We start from the raw sequence: 14,668 nt of genomic DNA on the forward strand, positions 1-14,668 counted from the left end.
GATTGCTACGCGCCCTCCTACTTGGGAGAGGCTGGTGAGCGAGGCCGAAGGCATCAACTAAACATCATGACATACTTGGTGAATGCGTTCACCAGCTAGAAGAAATTGTCATCAATTGGCCTACGGTGCCGGCTAATACTCTAAGCCGTGTGAAGTTTGAAGATGAAATATGCAAGGAGCTGCTAAATTCAGGATAATAACACTCAGATGGAGATGTACCATGTCACCATGTTTCCAATCTTCACGAACTATCATCCACCCACTCTTAGCCACGCTCGAGACGGAGATCGTCCAACTCTTTGCGCAGGTATCAGAATCATAGTCCGCAATAGATACCCTGGAAGAAATCGGTGACCTTGTCATTCAGTGAAAACGAAGTCCCTGTCTCATTTCCAAGGCCTCTTGAAGGCAGAGCACATACGCTCAACAAAGTGCACGACCTGAAGCACATGCGATGAAGAATCAGATGAGAATCAAGTGGACAACGCAAACATGCTGAGCCCAACAGTTGTAAGCCGAATTCTGGAAAACGAAGACACAACTTTTACGTGTCCCATTTGCATGGACTACCTCCACTCACTTCCCTACGGCATTCTCACCGCAGCACCGGAGATTTTCAAAATCACAAATTACCAGCACTTCTTTGAATGGTAATTCCGTCTAGGATATGATCATGGATAAGATCGATGGTAGCAAGATCAACGCCAACGCTTATGACTTAGACATCAATAGTGGGGTGAGAAAATCATAGCCATCCGCGACTGAGACTACAAAGAAGTGCTCGGAGTTTTTGTGCACTTCTTACACCAGGCGGCTATTATGTCACCAGGCCACTCGCAACAGTCAAGTGGCCAGACCGATGAATGGTATCAAAGACGAGTCCGTGGATAGTAAGCGCAAAAAGGCTTACCTCTCTTGGCACTCCACACAAGAAATTGGCCCAGGGACTCTTAATGAACGATTTGCCATCGCGGATATCCCAGAGCAAGACGACCGACTCATCACTGCCGACAACATGTTCTGCGTAGCTCAGCGGTACGCGACAATCGCGCACCATGTCGCCGCAGGATCAGATGAGCTATTGTCTGTATCCAGCTAATTCTGGGCAGCACTTGGATCCTCGATCGCCTGATCGAGGACTATTTCTACTCGAGTCGTAGATAGAAATACACACACTTCTTACAACTCTCGCATTACGTACGTACAAGCTTACTTACTGCATGCAACGAGCGAGTGTCGCTCCCGACAGCTATACAAACAATGAACGATTTGACAACCAATCTAACGTGCTACAAAACTGTGTACTGGGAAATGTTCATTGGGAGTGTGCAAAATTTGGGCAAATCGATACAAGTTGCTTCCAACGGCCCGAATCCCGAGAGAGATTCACCAAGGACGCGGTATGTTTTGAGGGCTATAGGTGATCACCAGGGATTACTATACCAGGGCTGGTGTGGTAGTTATGCTCATTAGATTTTATATTTATATGAGAACGTGCGTTCGGGAAATCTGACATTTAAATAGGTTATAGACCTCAGGATCATACCTAGGTAAGTTTCGTTTGTGATGTTCTTAGTGACGATTTACTACTGTTAGAATGCGTGTTTCAAATATTAGAATTTCCTTAGAATTTGCCTGAGTAGAAATAACAATCAATGATTCATTAAAACTACACCTATGACAGGGAAACCAATATAATCCCTCTCACTGCCGTTCATATATGCACATGAGCAGTTCTATAGAGACCTCACCTGAACAGCACTGGAGGTGGCATTGAGGTTTTTTTTAGTACCCACCTGCGTATCTAGGTGGTAAATAGTATACAGGTTCATTTCCACATGATCGACCATCTTGGAATGATTCATGAAGCATACTAGGAATGGGTTTTAATAAAACATTGCATGCAATCGCTAGACTGAAAAGAAAAGTTCATCATCATTATCGTTAGTCTCATCTACCAAATCCTATAGAGGTCGTTCACCAAGGAGACAGACGAGGACGTAAATCACGTAGCTGCTGGGATAGATGGAGCACAGAATCAGCAATAGGGTGGTGGTGCGTTGTAGCGAGCTTCAATAATACCACAGTAGTCACGGGCTGGATTTGGCCATCACTCATCATGTCATTTGAGCCAGTCGCTTCTGCTGATGAGGACGGACGTGAAACAAATATAGAATTCAAAATAGCCTGCAATCCAGCTACAGCGCCAGTTCCACTGCCATCGTGCGATGTACCCAGCAAAGTAGCCCTACGCTCCTCGCGTGCTATGATACTATCTACTGCTTCCAGGTGGTCATCGAGAGTGCTGAGCCGGTTACCGAGAGAATCAGCTTTGGTACTGATCTGTGATCGCAGCCGGTCTAGATACTCTCCACGTCGCTGGATCTGGGCTGCTGACCGGGCATCACGAGCGATCGAGCCGCTCGTTTCAAGAGATGGCTGAGATGCAACGAGACTGTCAACTGCAGAGCGCAGATCCGCACGGAGGGAGTCAAATTCCCAGGCTGCGGTCCGCACAGCCTTATCACTGCCTCGGAACTCGAGATCTAGGGCATTGCGCACATTCGGGAAGCTGGACTCCAGGTGGTCTTGTAGATCGTGCAGCATCTTTTCACTTTCCTTGAGGTTGAGCGCGAGGGAAGTAAAATTTCGGAGGGAGATATCAAAAACGGTCTCAAGATGTTTCTGGGATGCGATGATGGTTTGTTGGGGGGAGTTGGGGTTTGAGGGATAGGACTGGAAGGGACTGGGGTTAAATTGCACGCAGCTATCTCGATACATGGTCTTCAAGGTGGGAAGCCGGCAAAGGTCTTGGGCTTGGTAAATGATTTCAGGAAGGACTAAGAGGTGGAGGATGAGGGCTATCAGCAGTGCGTTGATCGCTTTGCGGATAAGAGCACTATGCTGACGACAGACCACCTCGAGCTTTATGAATATACTCTGCTGCTTGATTTGGTGCTTTGGAACTGATGAGTCCGAGTCTGTACGGTCGATCACAGGGCTAGGCTGCAGCTGATCTGGCTGCGACCCTGGATGAGAGGTCTTGAATTGCTTCTTTGATAGTCGGGCTCTTGGGCGCAGATTTGGCGCTACCCAAGATGCCTCTGAGATGGGGGTTTCGTATATTGAGGGCATGATGAGTTCCGGACCCGACATGGACAACGATGAACTGGATTTGGGCGACTCTGTTGGCTGAGTTGATGTTTGGTTAAATTTACGCCGCTCTCTCGGCTGCGGGGTTGGGGTTTCTGGTGCCTGGTTTTCTTTTGAGTCTGTCTCCTTGATAGAGGCTATGTCGGTCATCACCCAAGACTCTCCCAACACCAAAGAACCTGAGGCGCGAGGGGTACGTGGGGTACGAGGTTGTTCCGCCATCGCGCTGTAAGCATGACCGTCCAACGAGAAGTTTGGGTTTCGGTAATTTGTCTTTCAGGTAGTAAATTTTGCTAGTTCGTTCTAGGTACGATGACAATGTTCAAATATCTCCAAGCACAGCTGGAAGAATGCTGGAATGAGAATGATCTGCCCTTATCGTGCAAGAGCGGTGGGAAAAGTTGAAGAAAGTCGCGGCAGGAAATCGGATTCTCGGCGCAATCAACAATGCGCCCACTCACACGGCTCCAACCGCGTCTTTGCACGGGGTTTATTACTCGGTGGAATCTACGACAGCCACAACGAGCTCAGTGGCTGTCAACCACTGTAAAGCGCAATTGCTCTTGTGCTGAAGCAGCCAACAACCCAAGCGGAGCTCCAACACTACCAGCCAACGACCATCGAGCTTTGGGTATATCCCAGGAGCTATTTACTTCGTCTATATACAGTCCTGGATCTCCTCTTTTCCTGCCAAATGGCACACATGTCATAAATAAACTCATTTCCTTCCTCCGCACCCAATACCTTCAGTACGGTTTCCGCGAGGTCCTAACCCCGACCATCTACAAAAAGTCACTATGGGAGATATCTGGCCATTGGCAAAACTACAAAGATGACATGTACGAGGTCACTGGTCGGGGTGCTACCGGTGAGACAGACGGAGAAGTCGGCGAAGACGAGTCATATGGCCTGAAGCCAATGAACTGTCCAGGCCACTGCCTACTGTACAAGTCGCAAAAATACTCATACCGCGATCTGCCTGTGCGATATGCCGACTTCAGCCCACTTCATCGGAACGAAGTCTCTGGGTCGCTCACAGGTCTGACCCGCGTGCGTCGATTCCACCAGGATGACGGCCACATCTTCTGCCGGCCACAGCAGATCAAGTCGGAGATTGCTTCAGCTTTGGGATTTGTGGATATGGCTATGAAGACATTCGGACTAGGCCCGGCTCGACTGGTTCTCTCGACTCGACCGGAGACAGACTACATTGGAACCTTAGAAATGTGGGAGAATGCAGAGAACCAGTTGCGGCAAGCATTGGACAGCACTGGGCGCGAATGGGCTTTAAATGATGGTGATGGTGCTTTCTATGGACCAAAAATTGATATTCAGCTTCAAGATCAGGCTGGCAAATTTCACCAACTCTCGACAATTCAACTGGATATGAACCTTCCTCAACGGTTTGGACTCGAGTACCAAGTCGCCGAGGGTGAAGAGGACTATAATCCAACTACTCCCGGAGTAGCTACCCCCGTCATGATACACCGTGCCATCTTCGGCTCCCTTGAGCGGTTTTTGGCACTTCTCATTGAGCACCAAGGAGGACATTGGCCATTTTGGCTGTCTCCGCGACAGGCTATCATCTTGACTGTCAACCAGGACGAAGCGGTCATTCACCAAGCGCAAAAAGCAGCGGCTGACTTTGCCGGATTCCGTGCTTTTGCTCATGATAGTACATCGGAGTCGCCGCGCCCGCTTTCATCGGTTGATTCCACTTTCCTCGTTGACGTTGACACCAGCGCTCAAACCCTTAGCAAGAAGATCCAGCGTGCCAAACAGATGAAGTATAATTTGATATTCATTCTAGGCTCTCGGGATGTTGCCGAGGGGGGGTATTACTGTTGACATTACTGGACAAATGCAGAATAAGACAGATGCGTACGTGAAAGAGTTCCATACTCTCATTCAAAACCAGCTGGGTGACGACGCCAAGAAAAATCCACGAGCTGTCAAACTCAAGCTGGACCAAGTCCATCCACTGTTGGTGCAGTTTGAGAAGAACTTCATATAATCGAACATTCCAGGGTTCTAATCCACCTGTCGAGGTCTCGGTGATACTATTGTTCTTTTTAAGCGAGTTTGTATTATATATCTTTTGAAATCTACCTTAACCCTATATATCTGTACAATTATATCTCAATGTTTCAATATCTCAAGAGAATTATTCAGTCCTGAGGTATCATCCTCATGTTCAAGCCTTTCATGGAGCAATTCCATGTTATGAGTCAATTAATCAATGCTTTGCATGGGAGATGCATATGTAAAGTGAAGGGCGCCAGTGGGTCTTCATGTTAAGTATGCGGTTAGAGTCGGCTTAGTCCTGATTCTAACTCCGAGTTCGGGCTCGCCGAAGTATAGTCTTGTATCTTTATTTATATTGATCAAATCACGCAAATAAGGAATTTTAGGAGTTTTAATCAATTGGCGGTGTTGGATATCATTTGAAGAAAATTACAAGTCCAAACTGTGTTGATTTGCAGGTCTAGAAGCCGTAAGAAAGCAGATCTTAAGAATGGATCCCACGTGACTCTCCGCTCTCGCACCGAAAAACTCGGCGTCATCAAATGATTTCCAGACTGTTTTGACTCATAAGAACCACTTACCCATTCCTGACACTTTTCATATTCAAAAGAACCAGTTATTCTTTTCCTTGGGTCGAAATAACTGCGTTTATTATATCCGGACAATTCTAGTCCTTTTATTTTTTTTTTCTTTGTCCTTATCATACCATCCCCCACTTCCCCGCCATGCCGATGCTCAAAGATCCTTCCAAGAAATATAAGCCTTACAAGCCATTGAACCTTACCAACCGAACATGGCCTAATAAACAAATCGAGTCTGCGCCTCGCTGGCTCAGCACTGATCTCAGAGATGGAAACCAAAGTCTCCCGGATCCAATGGATGGCGACCAAAAACTCCGCTTCTTTAAGATGCTTGTTGATATTGGTTACAAGGAGATTGAGGTATCCTTCCCTGCCGCCTCCCAAGTCGACTTCGATTTCACCCGCCGCCTCGTTGAGGAGCCTGGTCTTACTCCAGATGATGTCTGGCTCCAAGTCCTCGCCCCATGCCGAGAGGAGATCATTCGCCGGACTGTTGACTCCCTGAAGGGAGCCAAGAAGGCTATTCTACACATTTATCTCGCCACCAGCCCTTGTTTCCGAAGAATCATCTTTGGAATGGATAAGAGACAGTCCCTGGAGAAGGCTGTTGCGTGTGCCAAATATGCTCGCTCAATTACAAAGGATGATCCATCTATGGCCGGCACTGAATGGCAATTCGAGTTCTCGCCAGAGACCTTCTCGGATACAGAGCCTGACTTCGCAATTGAAGTCTGCGAAGCTGTCAAGGCTGCATGGGAGCCTACTGCCGAGAACCCTATTATCTTCAACCTGCCCGCCACTGTCGAGATGTCCACCCCCAATGTTTACGCCGATCAAATTGAATACTTCTGCACAAATATGACTGAGCGTGAGAAGTTTGTTGTCTCGCTCCACCCACACAACGACCGTGGCTGTGCTGTCGCTGCTGCCGAACTGGCTCAGATGGCTGGTGCCCAGCGTGTGGAGGGTACCCTGTTTGGTAACGGTGAGAGAACCGGAAATGTCGACCTGGTTACCCTGGCCCTCAACCTTTACACACAAGGTGTCTCACCAAATGTTGATTTCTCCGATATCAATGCAGTCATTAAGGTTGTGGAGGAAAGTAATCAGATCCCTGTGAATGAAAGATGGCCTTACGGCGGATCCCTGGTCTCTGCCGCCTTTAGTGGATCTCACCAGGATGCCATCGCCAAGGGCTTCAAAATTCGCAAGGACACCAATGCCACTGATGACGATGAATGGGTTATCCCATATCTCCCAATTGACCCCTCAGATATCGGCCGCACCTACGAGGCTGTCATCCGCGTCAACTCACAGAGTGGCAAGGGTGGCGCCGCATGGGTTATCCTGCGCAGCCTGGAGCTGGATCTCCCCCGTGCGCTGCAGGTCGAGTTCAGCAAGGTCGTACAAAAGGAAACCGAACTTCTCAGCCGCGAGCTGAAGCCCGCCGAAATTGTCAACCTCTTCGAGCAGTCCTACCACCTCAAGACAAATCCCCGCTTCAACCTAGTCGATTACAACATTACCACAGATCGTTCGCAGTCCCCGGCTCCTCCATCGGAGCCTGGGAAGGCTCTCAACACCAAGAACCTTAAGCGTCGCTTCACTGGTATTGTCGAGATCGACAATACCCAGCACGCCATCACTGGTGTTGGACCCGGTGCCATCTCATCTCTTGCAGCTGCTCTGTCTTCCCTCGGAATCGACCTCGATGTTGTCGACTACAAGGAGCACTCAATCAGTGGCTCATCTGGCAACAAGGGCCGTGATGTTAAGGCTGCTACATATATCCAGTGTACTGCCGCTGGTAGCAAGGAACAAGTGTGGGGTGTTGGTATCCACCAGGATGTTGTCCAAGCCAGTCTGATCGCCCTGCTCAGTGCTGCTAGCTCGGTAAGTTCCCCATACAGCCCAAATATCACATTTCATTCAGCTTATACCTTTTCTAGTTCCTTACCTCTCAAGCTGGCTCCCCTGCTCCTTTCCGCCCTGTCCGCTCCAACACCCTCACTAACGAGGACATTCATGCCCTTGAGCAGCTGACTACCGAGGCCAATGCTAACGGTGGCCCTCAGGTCAACATTGAGCAGTTGACTAAACAGGCTGAAGCCCAGTAGGCTATAAAAAGTGTTTTTATTTGTTGTAGCAACGAATACATAATGGATATTGGTGATATACACTACCACACTCTATGTGGAGAAATCTGAATTTATTTTCGCCATATCAGAAGCAATCTACTAATATCCTACGTGATAAGAGAATATGAATTATCGCAATAAAGCCTCTTGTCACATTGCGGCTCTTAGCCGAATTGACAGAGGGTTTGTGATAGGCTAAATAGGGTATGGCTATGTACAGCATTAACGATGCTTAAATGGGAAAACAGCTAAAAGGGCATATGAGGTATTCGAAGGATGAGATAAAGTGTAAAGGGATAAAAAAGGGTAAACCGGGAGAGTCGTAGTCATAATGCTTGAAGAGGGAAAATACAAGATATGACCCAGATATCATCCACCCTAACCCATTTACTCTAAAAAAAAGAAGCGGATGTCAAACGTGTGTCAAAGATAATGCATAAAGTATGTCAAAGACCAAACTGCTTTGGACTTCAATGTTTAATCGAGGGGCTTCCGTGCAACTGCCTCGCTCAAGTTAGACTGGTACTTTAGGGCCTCTTGTGGCCAGTCGTCAAGTACTCCACTCTCATTAGTGCCTGAACGGGGCATTTCATCGTGGGAGGAGCCTACTTCATCGCCGTAGATTGCATTGATCTGGCTACTAGTAAGAGATTCTCTCCCCGGTTGAGGGCCTATCAGTTCCATGTGGCTCCGTATTACTGACCATGTCGAAACTAAAACGGAAATCACGGCCTCCTGCGGCCTGATCGTGACCAGGGTCTGCAGTGTTGAAAAAGTCATCATGTTCAGCGGTAAAGATAGCAGACCTTGGCTCCTCAATATAAGGTATAGCGGCCGCTGCATCTGGGTGATCGAGAGAGTCAAGCTCCGGAAGAACTGGCGGCGGAATTTCTTGGTGGACTTGTAAAGACTCTTGAGGCACATAAGTCTCGTCAAGAACTACTCCGGCTGGGGGTCGGGACGCCATGATCTCGCTATCGCGGTTCATTGTCGACTGCCGAACGCTGTTGCCCACCATGCTTCCGGGCTTGGAACTTCGACTAGCACGATGTTGGGGTAGCTCGGCAAATGGATTTTCACCCTCGATGTCACGGATGCTGAATTGGGCAATCGTGCGCAACTTTCGGGTAACCCATGATGCTAGAACCTTTCCACGTTGCTTTTCGCCTAGACGTGAGCGAGGGAAGTCACCTGCTGATACAAAGGCTACGATGTCGGCCACGACTTGGTGCTCATTGAGAATCACGTCCACGATGACGGGAACGAGAGATGCCAGGAACGCCTTTCGAGTAACTTCAACCACAACTACAATGAAGCCACCAGCTTGGAAGATAGCACTAGAAGGAAAATATTAGCAAGAGCCTCAGACTGAAAATAATAAATACTCACCATCCTCCATTGACAATGTTGCGGTGGCATTTTTCCACCGAGGACTCGATATCCATTGGGAAATGGTTGAGACCATTGACCTCAAAAGTTTCGCCAATACTCCCCAAAACGAAAAGCACTTGCATTTCGACAGACTGACCTCCAGGCCCGATGGGCCGAGTAACAGTGTGAAGGAAGCCCAGATCTCCAGTGCGAACATAAGGCACGTTGGGGTCGCCATCGGCAACTCGGCCATTCATTCTCTCTGCATCAAATTCATTATTTGATCGGTAGAAGCCAGTAGCACAGGCATCCGACTGAACCCAGATTTCACCATACTCTCCCACATGAGCTAGGGTACATGTTTCTGGGTTCACGATCGCGATCTGTGTGTTGACTGGGACCATTCCAGAATCTTGAACCAAAAGAGCAGAGGGGTCTGAGTCGGGATCCACAGGGTAGATCAAGCCGCGACGCAAGCTTCGAAGATCCAAAGATAGCTCAATCGGCTCAATGCACATGTAGGACCTGGTCACAATCATGGGGTTGAGGACATGTGAATACACAACATTGATTGCAGTACGATCTAGGCCAGCGGAGGCGAAGTGCAATCGTACCTTGCCATCTGTATAGAACTGTTAGTCTGGGCAATTCAAGTTATTGGGAATGACCTACAGATATCAACTCTAGGCCGGGCCTCCGCTGAGATCATCAGGTTCTTAAGCTCTTGCAGCTGGAAGCCCTTTCCTGCCATAGCACTCATTGCATAGTCCAACATTTGACTAGTGGCATATGTATCCTTGATCTTGTATCGCGAGAGACTCACAAAGAGGGTCATGGGGTTTTGAGCAAAATCGACGGGTGAGACGAGATAGGTAGGAGCACCAATGTAGATACCCAACAAGCAAGTGTGGAGGAAACCAAGACCCAAAGTACTCCGTACACTGCCTAGGACCGGTCTCATGCTTGTCATTTGACATGTCTCCTTTTGAACCTTGCACATTCCAAGTATTGTGTCATGTCCTATCTGAACAGAAATACGACGCTGGTCCGGTGTCCAGTAGGTCCACACTAGCGCAGCCTTGGATTGAAGCCAGGCATCCTTCATGGTATATCCAAGCTCACGGCAGCCATGAGACTGTTTTGATGGCTTGGTGGTGTTGTAAATGGAGGGGACACTGATCCGAAGAACTTGTGCAGACTGCTTGATGTGCTGTGAGACAAGCTTTTGCCTCATGACATGGTCAACATCATTATTCACGATGATGGCCTTCACATTGAAATCGCTGATTATGTGCAGGAATGCAGGGGCATCCTCAGAGAGGCGGTTTTGATCAATCGGCGCCAATGGAATAGCGACGACACCCATACAAAAGCAGGCATGGATGGCATAAATGTACTCCTCGGAGTGGGTATACATCAATATAAGATGATCACCGGGTCGAACCTTCACCTTGTTCTTCAAATAGGTCGCAACAGCTGAGACCTTCATATCAAACTTCTTCCATGTAATGCCCTTGCCTTCTTTTCCACGACTGTCAATAGAACAATATGCCAATTCTTCAGCTTGGCGCTGAACACGCCATTGGAGGAGGTCGACAATGGACTTGAAATTGTTGAGAGGTGTAGATGTGCGATCATCCATCACGACATCACGATAGTCCACTCCAGAATACTGTTTCTCTTGATAGGCGAGGATCTCTTGTCTCGAAGACAACGCAATAGGGGACCAGATGCCTCCCTCGGGGTCGACACCGACAGGCAGATTCAATACAGATCGTTCAACGCCAAATTTGACATGCACTGCCTGCATCATACCGGCTTCAAACTCTTTGCGGCAGAGCATGTTGCCGATCTCTTGTCGCCCGCTCTTTGTCACACGAGGCAGAGTGTTTGGCGCTGCCAGGAGAACACAATAAACGCGAAGGTGATGCTCTTGAAGAAGAACTTCCATACACCTCTCTGCCAAAGAATCGAGAAGAACCGAGTCTAGTTGCCGTGGAGGACCACCTGAAGTTGTAGGTGCCGTTGAGGCGGCATAGGATTCCAACACGATCACTGGTAAATGCTCGTCATTGACGAACACATCAAATGCAGTACAGTCGTGAATCTTGGGTACTTTCTTCAGCAAACTGACAGTCAGATGTTGAACGAAGAAATATCTGTGCTCGACGATCTCTTGGCCGTGTTCTACCCATTCTACCTTTTGGCGCAGTCGGTCCTCATACAGACCCAACACAAAGATTCTTCCCTCGATAATACATCCTAACAAGCCTGTTCGCAAGAACTCGGGCTCGACAAGGATGGGAGTCGGGTTGGCCTCTTCAAACTTGTAAGGACGGGCGTGGAAAATCGCCTCGGTATGTTTCGGCAAGGCCCAGAATCCTCCGGATAGGGATGGGGAATCTACCCAAATCTCTCCAATAACATTGGGTGTACACAAGAGATTCGTCTCCGGGTCGACAACGCAAAGAGTTGCATCCGGAATCGGGTAGCCAAAGGCTCCAACACGAACAGCATTTGGCATACTGCTGGCGTACTTTTGAGCGTCTTCACCCATGGCTAGAACAACAACCTCATTGCTCTTCAAAGCTTCTTTATCGAGAAGAACTTCACTCAATTCGTTTTTTGTATTCTTCTTGGCCACAGTGACACGAGAGCCACCACCTAGCAGACTGCTACCAAACCCGGTGTTGGTGTCAGACTTTTCAGCCTTTTCTTCCTCCTTTTGGGCGTTGTCCCGTGCCGCTGGGTCCATATCATGGGTTAAAGAACATCCCATTCTTTCTTCGCCACCTAGCCAATCACGAACACTGACGACCATGCCGCCATGCTCAGGTAAGCAGAGCATCGGTGCGACGATTTCTCTTGCCCGTGGGTTTCTCATAGGTCGCAGCCATCTGTCGGCTAGAATCTCGTGGAATTCGGGATCGAGGGTGAGTGTATCGATCAAGCAAATCTTGACACTCCCGAAATTGGGTTCAGTATTCTTCTTGTAATGACGTGTTGACATTGGGTCCTGCTGGTAGTTGTAGGCGGCAATCTTGAGTCCAGAGTAGTCGGCAGCCATGATCGTTGCCCGATATTTGGTGACGATGTGAGCATATAAACCAGGTGTTTCTACAGCGCGGTCCTCGTGCCAGACGGTTGTATGTCCGCCATATACAGTGAGTAGAACACCCAAAATCATACCAATTCCTTGTCTTGGGTCAAGATAAGTGACGATCGTTTCGCCTTTGGCCCCAATTGTCCTATTTTCGTTGGGTATTGTCGATATGATTGCGCTCAGGCAGGCCATCTGGTGCATGATAGTTCTATGGCTCATTACAACACCGCGCGTATCACCTGTTGGGGCCTTCGCAAATTCGATGTATGCCAGGTCCGGAACTACAAGAGCAGGAGTGTCGTCCTTCTTCTTGGGATGAAAGCTTCCGAATTCATTCGTCTTCCACCACTCGACGCCTCGTGGCCAGTTCAGTTTCTGTGTGGTGATGTCACGTTGGAAACCCTTCAAGTTGTTCTCAGTGGTCAAGGCTAGATGGGCCTGGGTCGAGGTGAGCACCAGGTTGAGGCTTTGGTAGTCGTCCAAGCTGTTGATTGGAACAGCAACAACCCCTGCAATGAAGCAACCCATGAGAGCGACGGCGAATTCGATGATCTCAGCTTCGCGGTAAATCAGAGCCACACGGTCTCCACGGTATAGATTGCTCTTGTCACGGATCACCTGCGCAACCTTTTCTGCCCGACTAGCCAGCTTATCCCACGTTATCGAGGCAATCTCCTTTCCTTTGTTATCAAGCACCCAGTAAGCAGGCTGCTTTGCATGAATACGAGCACGGTAGCGCAGGACGGCGGGAAGGTTTTCGAAATTTGACATTGGAATGTTCTTGTCATGTGGGTCGTTAATAGAGAAAGGGATATCACGGGGTTCTAGAGGCAACAGATGTTCGATAGCTGGCCCATGAGCCAGTTCAGAAGGTGGGATGAATGGCGGGACCATATTGACAGTGGGCGAGAAGGCCTCCCCTGACTGGGAATAGCGATGAAACCCACCACCATAGCTCTCTCGATAATCTTCGCGCTGTTGTCCAGCAAAGTCGGAGAAGAATCCCTGTTGTGAGTCAAGCATAGTTGATTGTCGAGTGACTCCGCCGGAGGCAGGATCAAAGGCCCCCATACCATCATCCATGTATTCGGGTTGAGCATCTGGATTGAAAGCGTAGTTTTGGCTCATCAAAGTCGCGGTTCTTGAGTCCTCCGGGGGCGGCGGACCGCCTGGGATCGGAGGCTTGGGGAGAAAGAGTGAATCATACGATGAAGCTGATTGCATCCGATCCAAAGCCAGTGACAATCTTGCGCTATCTCTGTTGTAAGGCGCATTTAGCGTTGTTGAAGGACTATGCATGCCCATGCTGTCAGCATGGCTGTTCCCGAACCCTCCGCCGCTTTGCATGATGTCGTACCCGCCGTCATAGGTTGGAGATGCGATGGTAGGTATTGAAGACTCGGCCGTGGGCGGTCGAACATTTAATATAGCCGGAGGAGCTGCATACGAGTCACCAGACGGGTCTTCGGAGTAATTGACGACCCCGAGGGGTTTGTTGGGGCCAAGAAATTGCGAGAGTAGAAGTGTGCGTCGTTTTTGATACCTTGGATATGATTAGTTTAGCTAGTTCCCGTATCCGATAGTCCACGTTCTCATTGAGATGTGACAATTGTGTTTCCAGGGCCTCCAAGGTTTGGGCTCAATTTATATGGATTCTGGGAGAGAAGGCTTACCCTTTCTCAGTAATATCGCCCTCCTGTAAGTATCACGAGATCATGTTAGCGCAAGGATCATGAGTGTTGGCGGTTGCTTTCAGTAGCTTATTTACATACCTCATATTCGTGATCCAGCTGCCGCAGTGCAGCCTGGAGCTCTGGATTGTTTTCCGCCATTTGGGCTCGGAAAAGATATCAATTCAAGAGAAAGTGGATCGAACGCGGGGAGATTTTGGAGTATCGCAGTGAGTAACGACTAACTCATCGCAAAGAGTGACTTGAGCCACAGTTGTGAAGGAATAGATGGGGCGCAATTCACCGAGACCCCTGTTGGATTTTGTGAAATATTAGGGGGGTTGAGTGGACTACTCCCAGAGGTCGTCGTCTTGTCTTAGTTGGACTCGGGGCCGAACAGCCGTAACGTCACCAAGGGCGGTCAGACAACCCTTTGAACCAACTTTATATAGACACGAGGGGCCGAAGGCAATTTCCAGGGCTATTTTCGGAAGAGAAATACAAGCTAGGTTTGAGGTTTGCTTGAAAAGGTATTTTGTTCAAAGTACGGAGTCACTGGTCAGGATGAAAACTGTGTCTTTCTCAGGTACCAAGCATACTTGACATGTACAGTGCTAGTTCTAGAAG

The 14,668-nt window shown here is 48.7% G+C and overlaps 5 protein-coding genes across 5 annotated transcripts; 3 read left to right on the top strand and 2 right to left on the bottom strand.

Annotated features, from left to right (window-relative positions):
- Positions 1 to 859: 859 nt before the first annotated feature.
- On the top strand, positions 860 to 1,099 carry N7495_002111 (uncharacterized protein; the record flags this gene model as incomplete). Its single annotated transcript, XM_057204781.1, has 1 exon — positions 860 to 1,099. One exon carries the CDS (start codon positions 860 to 862, stop codon positions 1,097 to 1,099), a length of 240 nt encoding a protein of 79 aa, XP_057065388.1.
- An 878-nt stretch (positions 1,100 to 1,977) lies between these two features.
- On the bottom strand, positions 1,978 to 3,375 carry N7495_002112 (uncharacterized protein; the record flags this gene model as incomplete). Its single annotated transcript, XM_057204782.1, has 1 exon — positions 1,978 to 3,375. One exon carries the CDS (start codon positions 3,373 to 3,375, stop codon positions 1,978 to 1,980), a length of 1,398 nt encoding a protein of 465 aa, XP_057065389.1.
- Positions 3,376 to 3,600: 225 nt separating this feature from the next.
- N7495_002113 (threonine--tRNA ligase MST1) lies at positions 3,601 to 5,167 on the top strand (the record flags this gene model as incomplete). The annotated part of the gene is made up of 2 exons (XM_057204783.1): positions 3,601 to 4,974; positions 5,021 to 5,167. 2 exons carry the CDS (start codon positions 3,601 to 3,603, stop codon positions 5,165 to 5,167), a joined length of 1,521 nt encoding a protein of 506 aa, XP_057065390.1.
- Positions 5,168 to 5,903: 736 nt separating this feature from the next.
- Positions 5,904 to 7,876, top strand: N7495_002114 (2-isopropylmalate synthase; the record flags this gene model as incomplete). The annotated part of the gene is made up of 2 exons (XM_057204784.1): positions 5,904 to 7,652; positions 7,709 to 7,876. 2 exons carry the CDS (start codon positions 5,904 to 5,906, stop codon positions 7,874 to 7,876), a joined length of 1,917 nt encoding a protein of 638 aa, XP_057065391.1.
- A 498-nt stretch (positions 7,877 to 8,374) lies between these two features.
- Positions 8,375 to 14,148, bottom strand: N7495_002115 (putative AMP binding domain protein; the record flags this gene model as incomplete). Its single annotated transcript, XM_057204785.1, has 5 exons — positions 8,375 to 8,550; positions 8,612 to 9,234; positions 9,287 to 9,882; positions 9,951 to 13,914; positions 14,081 to 14,148. 5 exons carry the CDS (start codon positions 14,146 to 14,148, stop codon positions 8,375 to 8,377), a joined length of 5,427 nt encoding a protein of 1,808 aa, XP_057065392.1.
- Positions 14,149 to 14,668: the final 520 nt, after the last annotated feature.

This window comes from Penicillium taxi (genome assembly GCF_028828555.1).
Source record: "Penicillium taxi strain IBT 34144 chromosome Unknown utg000002l_segment0_segment0, whole genome shotgun sequence".
Classification (NCBI taxonomy): Eukaryota; Fungi; Ascomycota; class Eurotiomycetes; order Eurotiales; family Aspergillaceae; genus Penicillium; species Penicillium taxi.